Raw genomic sequence first — 15,843 nt, 5'->3', positions numbered from 1 at the left:
CTACACACCCCGCGCTAACTCCACCCCCTGGGAGCACCATAGCTACACCCACAGTCCCAAGTGAGGCAGCTCTAGCCCACCCCACCCCCCCTTTCCCCACCTCCCCGTTCCGCACCTCACCGAAGTTGAACCGAAGGTGGTTGCACATGATGTTGAAGTGGTGTTGCAGGCGGCCGTCCTGCTTCAGGCCCTCTACATACCGGGTCACAAAAAGCCAGGGGTAGCCCAGGTGGACTCTGGAGCCCTCGGGCAACGCCGTGGATAGGTTGTGAGACTCGGAAAAGCGGTAGAGGATGTTGAGTATTGTACTGCTGGCTGTCTTGTGCGTCTTGAGGAACATGATGTTGGTGACTGGCGGTTCCTGGGCCTTGTCCCTGAACGTACTAGTGGAGAGAACGTGTCATCAGTAAAGAAGCCACACGCCTTCAACGGCACCCTTCAAGGAGTACCCCTCAACCTGAGGTCCCTATACCGTTTCCTCTCACCGTCACCCAGTGCTGGGTCCCCAGCCCAGCCCCCAGCCCCCACTCTGTAATCTTCCCGTCCTGGGGAATTCTCTGTGACAGATACAATTTCCCCTCATAGCGAGATGTTCTCAACAGTTGTACTTTCAGTTCCCATGCTAGCCATGGGATACCCCAGAGTCCAAGCATCCCCCTAGTCCCCCAAATCTGTTGTCTGTCTCCCACGGAACCCTGTGTGGCAGGAGCTCTATGGTCTCAGCCAAGGTCAGCCAGCAAAAGATATGCTGGGACAGATGACCTGCGTCACCGGGCATCTTCCTGTCTTAATGTAAACCAGTAAGATTGACAAGGATCTTGACAGAGGAGACAGGAAGGAGGAGAAACTAAAACCCGCCCAGAATCCTGGAAAACCCTGACCTGGGAGATAGTTGGTTGTGCAAGTGGGCACAGCTGGCCACCCCCTGGATGACGTAGTCTTGGGAGCAGGGGGAGAGAATGTTCTGGGGTCTGGTGACAACGGAGCACCCATGACCTCACCACCTGGAAGTCTTGCTAGAAGCTATGCCATCTTTGTAGGCCAGGAGGTAGCCTTCCCAAGCCTCCTACTGTAGACCCTGTTCTTCTTGGTTCCCTTCTTAGCCCAGGCTGGCCAGGTCAGGCCTGCTTCCTAGAGCCTCCTAAGAAGCCTTCCCAGTGGGCTCATCATCACAGGAGACAGGCCCAGGGCAAGCAAAGCTTACCCCTCTCCCCGAGGGGACAATGAATCTTAGAAGGAAAGTGAGTGAGTGCTAGTGTCCTAAAAGCAGGCAGGACGGGGGTTCCTGGTACTGTGCTGGGTGCTACAGGGCCTGAGCACAGACTCCCAGAGGGGCTGCAGGGGGCGAGCACAGCCTCCCAGAGCACAGGACTTACGGTGTAAGCAGTCTGAAATCCACACGCAGAAAACCAACCAACAGGAGCACAGCCAGCACCAGGAACAAGAGTAGCACATGGAAGGACCTGTGGGCAATACCTGCTTAGTGCCACTTGGATACACAGTCCCACAACCGCTCAGCAAGGAGCCTTGTGATAGCCCAGAGCAGGGTGAGCCAGGCCTGCTCATCGCAGAACCTGGAGCACCTAGGGCTGGGGGCTTACAAGCCCTTGCAAGCCTCTGAGCTGCTGAGGGAAGACTGAAGAGTAGATGTATATGCTATGGCCCCAGCCCCCAATAGAGAAACAGTTTGAATTGGCCTTGGATGTGAGAGTGTCCTATATTAAGGACACTAACAGGAACATTGGGGATTGGGGTCCTGATGAGAAAACATGCACCAAGCTTGCTTCCTCTCCACACCTGACCCCACCCTGTGAGGACAAAGAAAGATGCTGTCTTCAAGCCCAGGAGAGATCCAGATCCAGAAATGCACACATGAACACACACACACACATGCTCGTACACACTCACACAGCACACTTACACTCATGTACTTACACACAGACACAACACATTAACACACAGACACTTGCATATTCTCTCTCTCTCTCTCTCACACACACACACACACACACACACACACCATTCTCACAGACTCTAGCTTCCAAAGAGTCCTGAAAAGAACTGCTCTTGTTTAAGCCTCCCAGCGTGGGGAAGGGCTACACCAGGCAGCTGGCTGGCCAGGAGACATCCCGAGACAGAGGAGTGTGCTGGCATTTCACCTGCTGAAGCCAAAAAGCAGAAGCCTATCAGGATTTCCTGCTGCTTTGCAGCTGTCCCTGCCTCAAGTCAAGCCATAGTAAAAGGCATGACCCAGTGCCAGAGCTGCCTGGGGGGGGCAGGCGTGTGCGGCTGCCTAATTCATAGGCTGTTAATCCACAATGCAGAGTCACCACATGAGGCACAGCCACTCTGGCTGAGGGCACCCTCGCCATGTAGTAGAGCATTAGAAAACCACGTCTTCCTTGTAGCTGGCCTTTGCTACTTTTGTGAGTTCTTCTTCCCCACACTTTATCCCCCAACCCTGTTCCCTGTCCCATCACTAGATAAGAAAAGAAAAAAAAGAAAAAAAGGAAGAGAGAGAGAGAGAGAGAGAGAGAGAGAGAGAAGGGAGAGAGATTACGACTCTAATTTCCTTCTTGTTTCTTCTTTGCTTGTAGCTGGTCTTTGCTACTTTGTGATTTCTTCCTTTTCCACCCTTTATCCACCCCCACACCCCCCATTTCACCCCTATAACTAGATAGGGAGGAAAGAGAATAGAGAGCAAAGAGAGATCTGTGAAGCTAATTTCTTCTTGTTTCTTCGTTGAGCACAGCTACTAACAAACCGCAAACAACGCCCCCGGAATGACCACCAACCACCAACCCCACCTTCGAGGCTTTAGTATCTATAGACCCTTTGAAAAACGCCCAGAATTCCAGACGTCACACGATTGCAGAAACGGTCTGCAGCGGGCAAAACCATGCCTACGCCAGAGCACGAGGCAAATCGGAGTCAGCCGCTGAGGGCAGCCTGAAGCGGCCCCTCATGCCACATCTGGGATTAAAATGAGAACATATTCTTATACTATTTCTGTGTTTTTTAAGGAAGCTAACTTTCCATAATTGTCCCCTACAGTTCCCTGGCCTCAGACACCTTGGGTTTGGGTTGTTCTCCTGCCCCCTTACGCAATCTGAGAGTGTAATTCACCTCTGCCATGAATGGGTCTAGTTTTCCTGTGAGCGGCCTGTGCTGTGTGAGGAGTTACCTGCTCCCCAACCTCCAAGAAGCCTGCTGGCTCGTTGATTTCCCAGAAACATAATCACGAGGGGCTTTTTTTTTTTCACTCCCTGATAAGCCCTGAGAGGACATTTTGAAGGATATTGGGAAAGGCTGGAACTCTTCCTAGATGACAGCACCTCACACAGCAGGTGACATAAGAACAGACGGTTCCCACAGTTTAAGTGGACAACTGAATAGATTGGGATTATAGCTCTCTGAGAGCTCTGTCCGACACCTGTCTGGGCCTGGGTACCCTCCTTTGACTTTGCTGAAGACTGTGTGAGTCTTGGATGCTCAACCTGAGAGAGTATAGCTTGTGCTTGGTTACAGTTACTACGTACAGAACAAACAAGTGTCATCGACCATCCGAGGACAGCCTGACCACCTCTCCACCATGCATTCTTTCAGAGCAGACCCATGGTAGCCAGCAACGAGGGACTCTGTAACACCACTTACCTCTTACCTATATGTGAAGCCCCACTGAAGCCCAGTTGTGAATCCAAACTTCTGTTTGGAGAAGGTGGGAAATGTTTAGGGCCATGCTGGTTAACTTAGAGGTGTATCCCTTAGCTAGAGCCAGAACATGCTTGGCAAGGCTTAAGATGGCCCGAGGTGAGGACCTTGGGGGAATTTCTGTTTCAGATCCTGGGAACTTGATTTTTCCCCTCCTTGAGGGCTGCAGTAGTCAGTCTCAGTGTCACTGAGTGCTGGCCTGTGGCACTTGGTGTTCTTGAGGTGCCCTGTGCTCCCTTTGTACAGCGTGGCTTGATTAGTTCTTGCTGACCTCATCCCATTATATGATAGCCTCTCGTTGACCCCATCCAATTCCTCCCTGCAAAGAGTATGTAAAATGCTGTACTGCGGGATGGACAGATGGCTCGGTGGTAAAGAGCACTGACTGTTCTTCCAGAGGTCCTGAGTTCAAATCCCAGCAACCACAGGGTGGCTCACAACCATCTGTAATGGGATCTGATGCCCTCTTCTGGTGCAGCTGAAGACAGCAACAGTGTAATAAATAAATAAATAAATAAATAAATATTTTTTTAAAAGATGCCATACTGCTTTATAAAATTGCTTGTCATAACCCATCAGTTTATGAAAGACCTCTTACTCCCAACTTTCTTGCCTTTTTCTCAGCTCCCATCCTGGCCTACGTCAGAAGGGAGGAGAACAGAGCCAAACCATCCCAGGCTGAGTTTGCATACAAAGCAGGACCTAGTAAGGCAATACATCCCACAGGCCGGAAAGGTACTGTAGGCATGGATATGAAGAAGCAGGGCTTCACGAAGCTCCACCCGGGGAGGTGGTGGATGTCATCCCACAGGTCCTAGTTCCTCTAACCACATTGTCAACACGAGTTTTCTGTCCTAGCTTCCCTGGTACTTATTTAGATCTGCTAGCTTTTGTTACCATTGCAGATGAAACACTTACCTGCATTCGCCTTCAAAATGCACATGGCTAAAGCTACCACATTTGTCTCCTGGCTTCCTCACTCACGGTGTAGATCCCAAAGGCACAAGCCATGGTACATGTGGGTATCTCATAATGATGTGCAGCATAAAACCCCTCAGTACCCTGTGATGGAATATACTTGGCCCAGGGAGTGGCACTATTAGAAGGTGTGGCCTTGTAGGAGAAGGTGTGGCCTTGTTATAGAAACTGTGTCACTGTGGGGGTGGGCAATGAGACCCTCCTCCTAACCATGTGGGAGCCAGTGTTCTCCTAGAGGCCTTCAGATGAGACTTAAGATGTAGAATGCTGAGCCGTGTTAATATAAAGGAGATTGGAAAACAGAAGACGGAAGTGACATTGTAGGGCCTCTCCTGAAGACGTGCACTGAGTTAGAGCGCATAAGTCTTCCCAATCCTGACCGAGTCACTGTGGTTAGCACTCTCTGGGTAGGTGACTGCAGAGGGCTGGCCAGTTTACAGTCTTCTGTAGTTAGAGTAAGAACTCCACCTGATAAGAACAGTGCCAAACATGGCCAAACAGCAGCTAATCTTCTCTTCCCCAGACATCCTTTTGTTCTTCCAGGTAAAAATCCTCCCTTGAGCACGCTGCCTTTTACTGCCTCCTCTCAGATTCATAAAGTTTCAGCCCACGCTGACCATCTGCCCTATGGTTTGCCAGGAATGAGCCTTTACAGAGACAGTCCGAATATCAAGTTAAGCTCCAGGGCACCCAAACCAGGAAGCAAAGCTACTTGTAAAAAATGTGTGCCATACTCCTTCCCAGGTGCCCAGACCTCTGCTCTCCCATCTATGTTACCTCTTCTCTACCCTCAGCCTATCGGGTACAATCCTAGGGGACAAACTGTCAGCCCCAGGGCCTCCTGCCGTACTAGTCAATGGCTGACTTGCCCTATACCTACCAAGATAGGAGGTGAGTCCAACCCAGGAACCACCTGGAAACTCAGAGCAGAGCACGTATCACTAGCCAGTGATCCAGAAGGATGGCTGTCCCCGGATCAGAGAGTCGTGTGCCACACATAAACACCTTCCAAAAGGTAGGCAGGCAGACGGTGAAGCGTACTAACAGTTTCTAAAATCCTCTTTCTGTTAGTTTCTTGCATCAAGTGGTTGGTTGGTCCACAAATGACATGGAAACTCCACAGATTGCCACTCCTGTCACAATGGGTTCTATACCACCCTCTCTTCCATGTGCCTTGCTATTCTCCAGACCTGGCTACACCCTGGTAGAGGGGGTCACCTAGCTCCCAGCCAGCCAGGTTCTATGGACAAAGGTCTACAACATGTCAGGTGACCTCCCCAAACAAAATAGGATATCGTCTAATTGGGAACGGATCACTAGACTCCAGGGTTTGTTTGAATAATGAGGCAGGCTTTTATTATTTTATTTTTTTAGGATGCCTGACAGAGAGAACCCTTCCCAGGGAGTGTCCAGTCAATATGCCCCATAAAAGGTAAGGGACATCTGTCAACAATAGAGCTCCCTCCATGGGCAGAAAACTGGCCTCAGTACTTCTTCCCTTTCTCCATGTTTGTTTGTTTGCTTTTGTTTGTTTGTTTTTTGAGACGTCTCTCTACAGCTCAGGATGTCCTGAAAACTGCTTGTGACGAGAATTTTGGTTTCTTTAAAAAGACATAGAAATATTATAAGAATGTTTTCGTATTAATCCCAGGTGTGGGATACGGGGCAGCGTCAGACTGTCCACAGCAGCTGACTGTCATTTGCCTCGTGCTCTGGCAGAGGCATGGTTTTGCCAGCTGCAATTGTTTTAGCAACTCTGCAACCTTTGGAATTCTGGGGACTTTTCAGGGGTTATATACATGCTATGGCCCCGTGAGGGGTTGTTCGTGGTTTCTTAAGTAGTCATGCATAAGGAAGAAGCAAGAAGAAATTTAGAGATCCTGACCCCGAATATCAAGCTTGCCTGCACCAAGGAACTCAATGCCCCTGATCAGCAGGGAGCAGCAGTCTAATGATAACGTTGCCCCCTTTCCCCTCTATCCCTTTTTCTCTCCTCTCTGGTGTCAGGGGGTTGCAAGGGTGGAAGAAAGAATCCACAAAGTAACCAAAGTTGCCTTACAGTTGCTACATAGTCCAGGCTGGTTTCAAAATCAGAGCCATCTGCCTACTTCTGCCTCCCAAGTGCTGAGATTAAAGGTATACACCAGCACACTCAGCTGGTACTTTCATTTATTTGCTTGACTGTTTCATTATTGAAGCTGGATCTCACTAGTAGCCGTGGCTAGCTTTGAATTCACGAGAGATCTTCCTGCTTATGCGGCCTCAGGGCTGGGATTAAAGGCATTGTCCTGTAAAGGCTTCCTCAGAGAATAAAACATACCATCTTGTGGGAAAGCTCCTTCTGCCAGAAGGTAAACGACTCAAACTGCCTTCGGAAGTCCCTGAAACTGAGAAGATTCAATAGACACACGCCCCTGCCACCACCAGGGTAAGCAATAAAAGATGTGTCTCCCTCAGTCTTTAAGACTGAGACCAAAACAACCACCCGGAAGAGGTTTAGAGCAACTGAGGCACCTGAAAAGGACAGTCTCCAACCTGTTGAGCCACTTGGGGGTTGTGCAATGTGTTCCAGGTTCCCAGCTCTGTTGCCAATGCTGGGGTGGGCTTTGGTGATTCGACTAACTTTGAATCATTTCTGCTCCTTTAAGTAACCCCTCACCCACACCCCCACAAGTAACCCCAATAAAACTCACTGTTCACCAAATTGGAATTTAGTGGTATCTATACTTTGGTCTCTCTTGGGCTCCCTATCTGGGATGAGCAGATAATGTAAGTTTCGCCTCCCCAGGAAGAAGTTGTCATACAGCAGATATGCCACCACACTCGGCCTCAGTTCCCACCTCTCCTACACGTGGCCAACATGGTGGACACCAGCAAACTGTACCCACGCTTCCTTACTCTACCCACCCCTCTGCAATGCCAGCCTCCAGACTGGGATCCAGTAGCTGGCCTTAAGTGACAGCTGACCACAGGGACGCACAGACTCCATGGTCACATCGACCTCCCGTTCACAAGGTCACACAGGCCCCTCTGGGCATCTCCGTCCCTGAGGGAGACTTCTCTTGAGATCATCACTGTAGAAGCACAGGTTTTCAACAGGCTTTCCACCATCAGACTAGGAGCCCAAGAGACAGCAGCAACCTGGCTAGTATGGAATACCCCTAAGCTAAGGGAGGCCTGAAGTTTACAGACGTGTGCCTTAACTGTCACTAACCAGGAAACCTCTGAGCCTATTCTTTACAATATTCCAACAATACCCATGAGAAGGGGAGGGTAGATACTTCAGGGCAGAGACCAACCTTCTCTCTATGGCTGTGAACGAGGGACGGCAGCTCTGTCAGGACCTCAGAGCCCCGACATTCTTATAAACACAGGGACTTAGCCATGGGGCAGGACCAAAGTCACTGAACCAAGCCAGTAAGTCTCTTATCCCAATGCCTCTCCCCCACAAAAAGGTTCAGCCTAAATAATCCAGGTAATTCTGATACCTCTGCACTGGGGTGCAGCTTTCTCATGGGCTTCCCAAACTCCAAAATGCTCTCCTGTCCCAAGTGAAATTGGGCCTGAGGTATAATTCTTTTTTTTTTTTTTTTTTTTTTGTTTTTTTTTTTCGGAGCTGGGGATCGAACCCAGGGCCTTGCGCTTCCTGGGTAAGCGCTCTACCACTGAGCTAAATCCCCAACCCCCTGAGGTATAATTCTATGACCGAGTGCTTGCTTCCACCACAAACTGAAGGGCAAATCCCTGAGTTTAATCCTCGGCATCGCAAACATTAAAAGGTTGAAATAAAATCTAAAAAGATTGATTTCAAAGAAACATTAGCACTAATTCCCCAAATCCAAGCCAACTTCCTTTCAAAGACAAATACCGTCAACATATTTTGCCAGCTTCTTGAACTATTCTAGAAGGAAGACAAGTGCTACGCCCTATGCTGGCCACTCAGAGCCACCTTACCTCTGTGTGCCTCTCGGGATGGACGGCATCCTGCCTCAGAACCTCCAGCAGAGATGGACAGGGAAGTGTCGGCCAAGACCTCCCACTGCCTTGAGTACAAGGCAGTCAGCTCTCAGCATGCCAGATGGGGCATAGGTTCAGTGAAAACTGAACTTAAATTTCTACGAAGCTCGCTTTCTGGCCCAGGTGTGGTGCCGCATGCCCCACCCTCTATTCCTCTCCTTCCCTCCCTGACACACAAACACACACACACACACACACACACACACACACACACACACACACACACACACACACACACACCACAAAACAGTGACCTAGCTTATGTGCTGGATCCTAATGAGAAATGAGCCTTCCTCCAAGGCTCAGAGGAGAAAGCTGGCCCTTCCCTCACCTCCCCTTCCTGTATTACCAGGCGGGGCCCTGGCAGCTGGGATATTTGACCCAGGAGGATTTCCTTGGTCAAGTCAGACTTTCTCCTCCCACCTTCCATGTTAGCCCTCCCGGAGTAGTCTTAGAGGGAGCTGCTCCAGAGGGACCAGTGAGGGATCCACAGATTCCCTAACTTTTATGGGTGGTAGAGATTTGGGAATTGGCCAATAGTCCTGTCGATGTGTAACCAAATGCCAGAAATATTTTCTTCTTCAAAGCTTTCTTTATACTAAGAGAAAAAAAAAGTTTTTCCTTATAATCTTGGGATAAAAAAGGGACCTTTGAAAGAAGACCATGACGTAGGAAATAAATTTTTTAAAAAAAATTTTTTTTGTAGATTTTGTTGCATGAAAATTTCTTTTCTAGGGAAATAAATAAAATAAGCAGCTTTTAATCCAAATACTCTGGAGGCAGAGACAGGTGGATGTACCTGAGTTCAAGGTGAGTTCAAGGTGAGTTCAAGGTGAGTTCAAGGCCAAGGCACACCCTGTCTTGTGAAAAACAAAAGGGGGGTCAGTCAGCCATGTCAGACAGGGTTATATACATAGTAAGAACCTATCTCAAAATTCCTTCCTTATTAACTATTAATTTAAAATTCTGAGACATGCTGAACATAGTTAACACTTGAGAGGTAAGTCCGTCTGGGCAAGTCCCGGACAGATTGACAGCTGTGGCTGCTGACCCACAGCAGCCCATGGTGTAGCTCCCTAATCTTGTCCCTTATGGCCAGCTCTGGTTCTTAACTCATGAGAAAGCCTTGAACACTGCCCTTCTTGTGTGGCTTTAGACATCAGAACACTGAAAACCTTGTCTCCTTGCTTTGACCCGGGGTATGAAGGGTGGCCGTATGCCAGGGTCGGTTGCATGCTTGGAGGACAGTATCTTGGATCCCTCACCACCCAGATGGCGAGGAGGACAGGCTCCAGAGATGCTGTCCTAGACACTGGTCCATTGCTGTGAAAAGAAAGCAGGGTGGTGGTGGTGGTGCACACTTTAATCCCAGCCCTCTGGAGGCAGAGGGTATCTGTGAGTTTGAGGCCAGCCTAGTCTACTGATCAAGTTCAAGGACTTTTACATAGAGAAACCTTGTCTCAAAAACAAACAACAACAAAAATAGATAGATAGATAGATAGATAGATAGATAGATAGATAGATAGATAGATAGATAGTTGGTAGGTAGGTAGATGATAAATAGATAGTTGGTAGATAGATGATAGATGATAGATAGATAGATAGATAGATAGATAGATAGATAGATAGATAGATAGATAGATAGATAGATTAGACAGACAGACAGACAGATAACATTTAACTAGGGGCTTGCTATACAGTTCAGAGGGTTAGTCCATGACCATCATGGTGAAGAGCATGGCCACAGGCAGGCAAACACTGTGCTCAGAGCAGTGACTGTGAGCTTACATCTGATCCACAAACAGGAGGCAGAAAGAGGGAGACACAGACAGACAGACAGGCTGACTGACTGACTGACGGAGAAACAAACAGAAACAAAAAGGGGCTGGGATGGGCTTTTGAACCTCAAAGTCCACCCCAGTGATATGCTTCCTCCAATAAGGCCACACCTCCTAATCTTTACTACACAATTCTAGCAACTGAGGACCAAAGCATTCAAGTATATAAGTCTGTGGGGGCCATTCTCATTCAAACCACCACATATGCTCAAGTAGACTCAGAGATATCAGAGAGTCTGAGTGAGGTAGCTGTTAGCCCCATCCACTGAGGGGCTTGCCCTCAGCCTAGCAACTCCTGTCCAGCTTACCAGTGTGTCCAACTTATAAGAGCTGGAGGCCCACACCCCTACCCCCCAAAATTGTGTTGTCGCAAGAAGCCATGGCTGGGGGCTTGTTGGCTGAGAAACTGAAGTGTAGGTGTGGTGGTTTGCATTGGAATGGCCCCCATAGGATCACATATTTGAAAGCTTGGTCACTAGGGAACAGAGCTACTTGACAGTAATTAGGGTGTGTGGCCTTGTTGGAGAAAGTATGTCGATGGGGATAGGCTTTAGGGTTTCCAATGCTCAAGCCAGGACCAATGTCACCCTCTCTTCCTGCTGCCTGTTGAACCGGATGTAGAACTCTCAGCTCCCTCTCCAGCACTGGGTCTGACTGCGCACCACCATGCTTCCCACCACGCCAATTACAGACTAAACCTTTGAAACTGTAAACCAGACCCTGTTTGTTTGTTTGTTTGTTTAAAGATTTATTTATTATATATGAGTGCACTGTAGCTGTCTTCAGACGCACCAGAAGAGGGCATCAGATCCCACTACAGATGGTTGTGAGCCACCGTGTGGTTGCTGGGATTTGAACTCAGGACCTCTGGAAGAGCAGTCAGTGCTCTTAACCACTGAGCCATCTCTCCAGCCCCAGACCCTGTTAATAAGTTTCTTTAGAAGAGCTGCTGTGGTCATGGCATCTCTTCATAGCAACAGAACACTGAGTAAGACAAAATAGGTAAACAAGAGATGTCACCACAAGTGAATTGGCCAAGATGGATCCCAAGGCCATACAGAAAATCACCTTGCTGGTAGAGACACCCTTATAGCAAAGTCACGTTGGCGCTGTGGAGAAAAAAACAACACTGACCTCGGGCCCAAAAAAAACATAAACAAGATAGCTACCACACGGAAGGAGTGAAAGCTGCCAGCGACTTATACTGAAATCCAGAACACCATTTTCCCAAGCCAGGAGAAAACCAAACTGCTTCTTCACCTATGTGTTCATCTATTATTTATTTACGTTGTTTATCTATTATTTATTGGGTGTTTTTATTTCTTTTGTTTTTTTCCCCTGAGAGGGTTTCTCTGACAGCCCTGGCTAACCTGGAACTTGTTCTGTAGACCAGGCTGGCCTTGAACTCAGAGATCCACCTGACTCTGCCTCCCAAGTGCTGGGATTGAAGGCGTGAGCCTTCACCACCCCACAACAGCAGTCCTGAGACAGGAACTTGAAAGGACATGGGTTTGGTAAAGCATGCATTCTTACCACAGCTTATATAGTTGAGCTTGCTTTTGTGTCTTCACAGCCTGGTAAATTGTCTCCTAATTATTAAACACTAAAACTTAGGTGGTTCCCATTTTAAAAAAGAGGAAGGTAGCAAGGAGGCCTCACCACAGTCCTGTCAACAACCTTCTCCACTGGGGTCAGGTCCTAGGCATAATTCTCTAAGGCCAGCATACATCCCAGAACTTACACAAATGCAAGGGGTCTGCCAAGCAGCTCTCAGGGCTAACAGCAGGTGAGGTAATGGATGTGCAGTACCAGGCTGTTCTCCACCCTGCCCCTCACCTCCCCCACATTCCACTCAGAAAATGGTAAGGGCTGCTCCACTCTACGAGAGGCTCTTGCGGATCCTCCTGTCTGGGCTCCACAGGTTCTGAGACACAATGGACACAGAAGTCTCCAACTGGCCTTGCTGGCCCATGCATTGTATAAGGACAGTTCCATCTACCTAGGGTTCTGCCTTCTCTCAGCCCGGTTCTGCCAATGTGCTAGGCACAGAGCCTTTGGCCTGTAGAAAGTGGCCCCTCTCAGCCAGACCCACCCCTAGCAGGACAAGTGTGCCACCAAGGCTGCTCAAACCCCCTAGTTTGCTTCTCCAGTTGGTGCTGCCTGGCCAGCCGGCATTGAGCCCAGGCAGATGTGACCAAAGAACAAAGGATCCATTCTTGATTTCTGGGTTTCAGAACCCAGGCCAGGAGTGGAGGACAGGGAGACCACCTGTCAAGCAGAACGCAAAGGCAGCCAGGGGCCAGGCCGGTGGGACCTGTAGTAGGGAGAGCTCCCGTCCAGGGGCTCCCTCGTATACACCCCTTATCAGCCCAGGGTTCATTGAGAACCAACGGGAGGACCTATCTGGCTGCCCACGGGGTTTCCGTTTTCCAGAGTTGGAGACAAATATGCCCATCCAAGTTAAGCGGATAGTACACATCCCACGAGTCACCTGGAATGTATCCCAACGATCCCCACTATACTCACTCCCAGTGTCCAAAGACCCACGGACCACATAACCAAAAATGTAGCTCTCACAACTACACTGCCTGTACACTAAGGTGGCGAATAACAGCCACACATTCTATAAAGAGAGGACACCTCCCAAGGCACACCAGCTGGGTGATTGCCAACAGGGAGAGACTACTGTAGTCCTGTAGATAAAGATTGTCATGGGCTGGCCTATATGCACCCAGGTAGGCCAGACCACCCAGCACAGGTCACATTTGGATTTCTTCAAACATTGTCTGAGACTTGGAGCCCCTTTTGATCAACTACCCTGGCAAGTGCTGTCCTAAAAACCTTACAAGCTAATCTCAAGCTAGTCGTGAACATGCCTCCCGTCAAGAGAAATTGAGACACATTCTACTGGGCATAACCCCCTACCCATAAAGACATTGCCCCAGCCTGACGGTTCCACTCCATCTGCAGAAACAACATCCCTAGGTACTGAAAACAGCCCACCCTGCTTCCCACCAAACTACAGAGAATAGCTGTAACTTCTGGTAGCTCTGTGTGTGTGTGTGTGTGTGTGTGTGTGTGTGTGTGTGTGTGTGTGTGTGTGTGTGTGTGTGTGTGTGTGTGTGTGTGTGTGTGTGTGTTTGTGTTTGTGTGTGTGGTGTGTGTGTAGTGTGTGTGTGTGTGTGGTGTGTGGGTAGTGTGTGTGTGTGTGTGTATTTGTTGTGTGTGTGTGGTGTGTAGTGTGTATGTGTGTGTAGTGCGTGTGTGGTGTGTGTGTATAGTGTGTGTGCGTGTGTAGTATGTGGTGTGTGTGTATATGTGTGGTGTGTATGTGTGTGTGTGGTGTGTGTTTGTGTGTGTGTGGTATGTGTGTGTGTGTGTGTATGTGTGTGTGTTTGTGTGTGTGTGTGTGTGTGGTTTGTGTGTGTGTGTGTGTGTGTGTGTGTGTGTGTGTGTGTGTGTGTGTGTGTGTGTGTGTGTGTGTGTGTGTGTGTGTGTGTGTGTGTGTGTGTGTGTGTGTGTGTGTGTGTGTGTGTGTGTGTGTAGTTTGTATGTGTGTGTGTGTGTGTGTGTGTGTGTGTGTGTGTGTGTGTGTGTGTGTGTGTGTGTGTGTGTGTGTGTGTGTGTGTGTGTGTGTGTGTGTGGTGTGTGGTGCACGTGTGCACACTCTTACACAAGTCTCTGCGCATGCTCTACAGACAGGAAGCTATCCATGAATGATAATGGCCCTCGCTATCCCATGTCCTCTTCAGCTGTAAGTCTATGCAGCAGGACATGCCCTAGTCCGTCCTCAGACCTGGGACAGGAAATGTCAAGCACTTTTCAGGGCCAGACCCAGCCCTAACCAGTGATAAGGGTCGTGCTGAGGGAAAAATAGTTACCTTGGGTCACTTGTACATTCTTAAGAAAAAGAATGACACGGGGCTCAGAACTTGGATACTCCACCATGAAGGAGCCCCGCGGGGCACAGGTCTGTGACTTCACAGCAGCAGCTCCACTTTAGCTGTGCTTGCTCTCTGATCCCCCTGGTCCTCTAAAGCAAGGGGTCCTTCTTCTAACGCCTATGGGTCACCTACCAACCCCGGCTTTGAGATTCCAGAAGGTCAGCAATGGGGAGTTGCAACCAAGGTACCCGGGCTAAGAGCAGAGTCTTCTGCATCACGCCTATCCAGGGGTGGGAGCGGTTTCACAGTGGCCGCCACTGGGTAGTGTGCGGGACCCAGAGAGCACAACTGGACCGGTAAGGTCTCCACGGCTTTGCAACCATACAAAGCACTGGATCCCGACCATCTTCATGTGACATCTGCCCTCCTACTTCTGGGAAGCATGCTGCTCTGGAAGACCGTATAGCTCCCTGTAGTCCTGGGCAGGGCCTGCCCATGCCCACGCCACCTTCCCCAGGGCTGAGACTCCAGGCTATGCTTGCACACGTCCCAGAGAAGCTGCTGATCCTGGGTATGCTCCTCCCACCATCCTGGTTAGGTAACAATGTCTCACATTGCAACAGCTTAGGTATCTAGCCTTGGAATCCTAGACCTCTAATCCAAACACAATAGCCTCTCCCAGCTTGCTCAGTAGAGACTTCCTGTCTGTGTGGGTTGGGAGTAGAGAGTCCTCGTGGTCACCTGGTCCACCTTTTTAAGATAGGCTCTCACTATGGAGCCCTGACTGGCTTGCAACTCTCTAAATGGGAGATCTGCCTGCCTCCCCCTCCTGAATGCTACATTACCAGCGAGCACCACCACACCCAGCTCTCTCCCACAGGGAGAGCCATCTGACCACAGGCTTACTCTTCTGTGCTGAGGTGAGAGACTATAGGCGTTAAGGGGATGGCTGTGTCACAGGCCTGAGGTTTCCAGAGGAATCTCATTGGTCAGTTAGCAGACTCTGAAGTAAGTCCATCTTTCCGTGTTTCTAACTAGTCTTTCTGGATGGGTGGAACCCACCGCCCCCTTGTTTTAAGGGAGCATCGGTCAGTGCTAACAACTCTGGACGGCTTATTTTCCCAGCTGCATGTGCTACACTAGCCGTGCTGTATTTCACTGGCTCTAACTGCAAAATGGACTCTTGAGGACACAAAAGAAAAGCTAGAGTGGGCCTAAGAAGTGACCCTTCCCCAGGGATGGATGAATCATAGGGGCATCACATAGCTAGTCAAGAGAAAACTACAGCCCTTCGCCTGCCACTCACCCAGTGAGCTCCAGGAACGAATGCCCAGCGGGAGCAAGAGTAAGGCAGGCCCTGGCAGGAAGGACCTAACACATGCCTGTGTTGGGACCCCCACATGCACTGTGCCTAC

General features: G+C 49.4%; 1 protein-coding gene across 1 annotated transcript in view; it reads right to left on the bottom strand.

Moving 5' to 3' along the window:
- Gal3st2 (galactose-3-O-sulfotransferase 2) overlaps positions 1–8,830 on the bottom strand; it is an 11,082-nt gene extending 2,252 nt beyond the window's left edge. Inside the window, exons 1-3 of the mRNA XM_032901695.1 lie at positions 8,644–8,830; positions 1,377–1,463; positions 116–383 (exon numbers count right to left, since the gene is read on the bottom strand). Coding sequence (XP_032757586.1) covers positions 116–383; positions 1,377–1,463; positions 8,644–8,672 — 384 coding nt within the window. The 5' untranslated portion in view covers positions 8,673–8,830. The remainder of the gene's footprint in view (positions 1–115; positions 384–1,376; positions 1,464–8,643) is intronic.
- Between the last annotated feature and the right edge of the window lie 7,013 nt (positions 8,831–15,843).

This window comes from Rattus rattus, chromosome 4, assembly GCF_011064425.1.
Source record: "Rattus rattus isolate New Zealand chromosome 4, Rrattus_CSIRO_v1, whole genome shotgun sequence".
Taxonomy (NCBI): Eukaryota; Metazoa; Chordata; class Mammalia; order Rodentia; family Muridae; genus Rattus; species Rattus rattus.
Note: the sequence above shows the minus strand (reverse complement) of the source record. Positions and strands in the feature narration are given on the sequence as shown.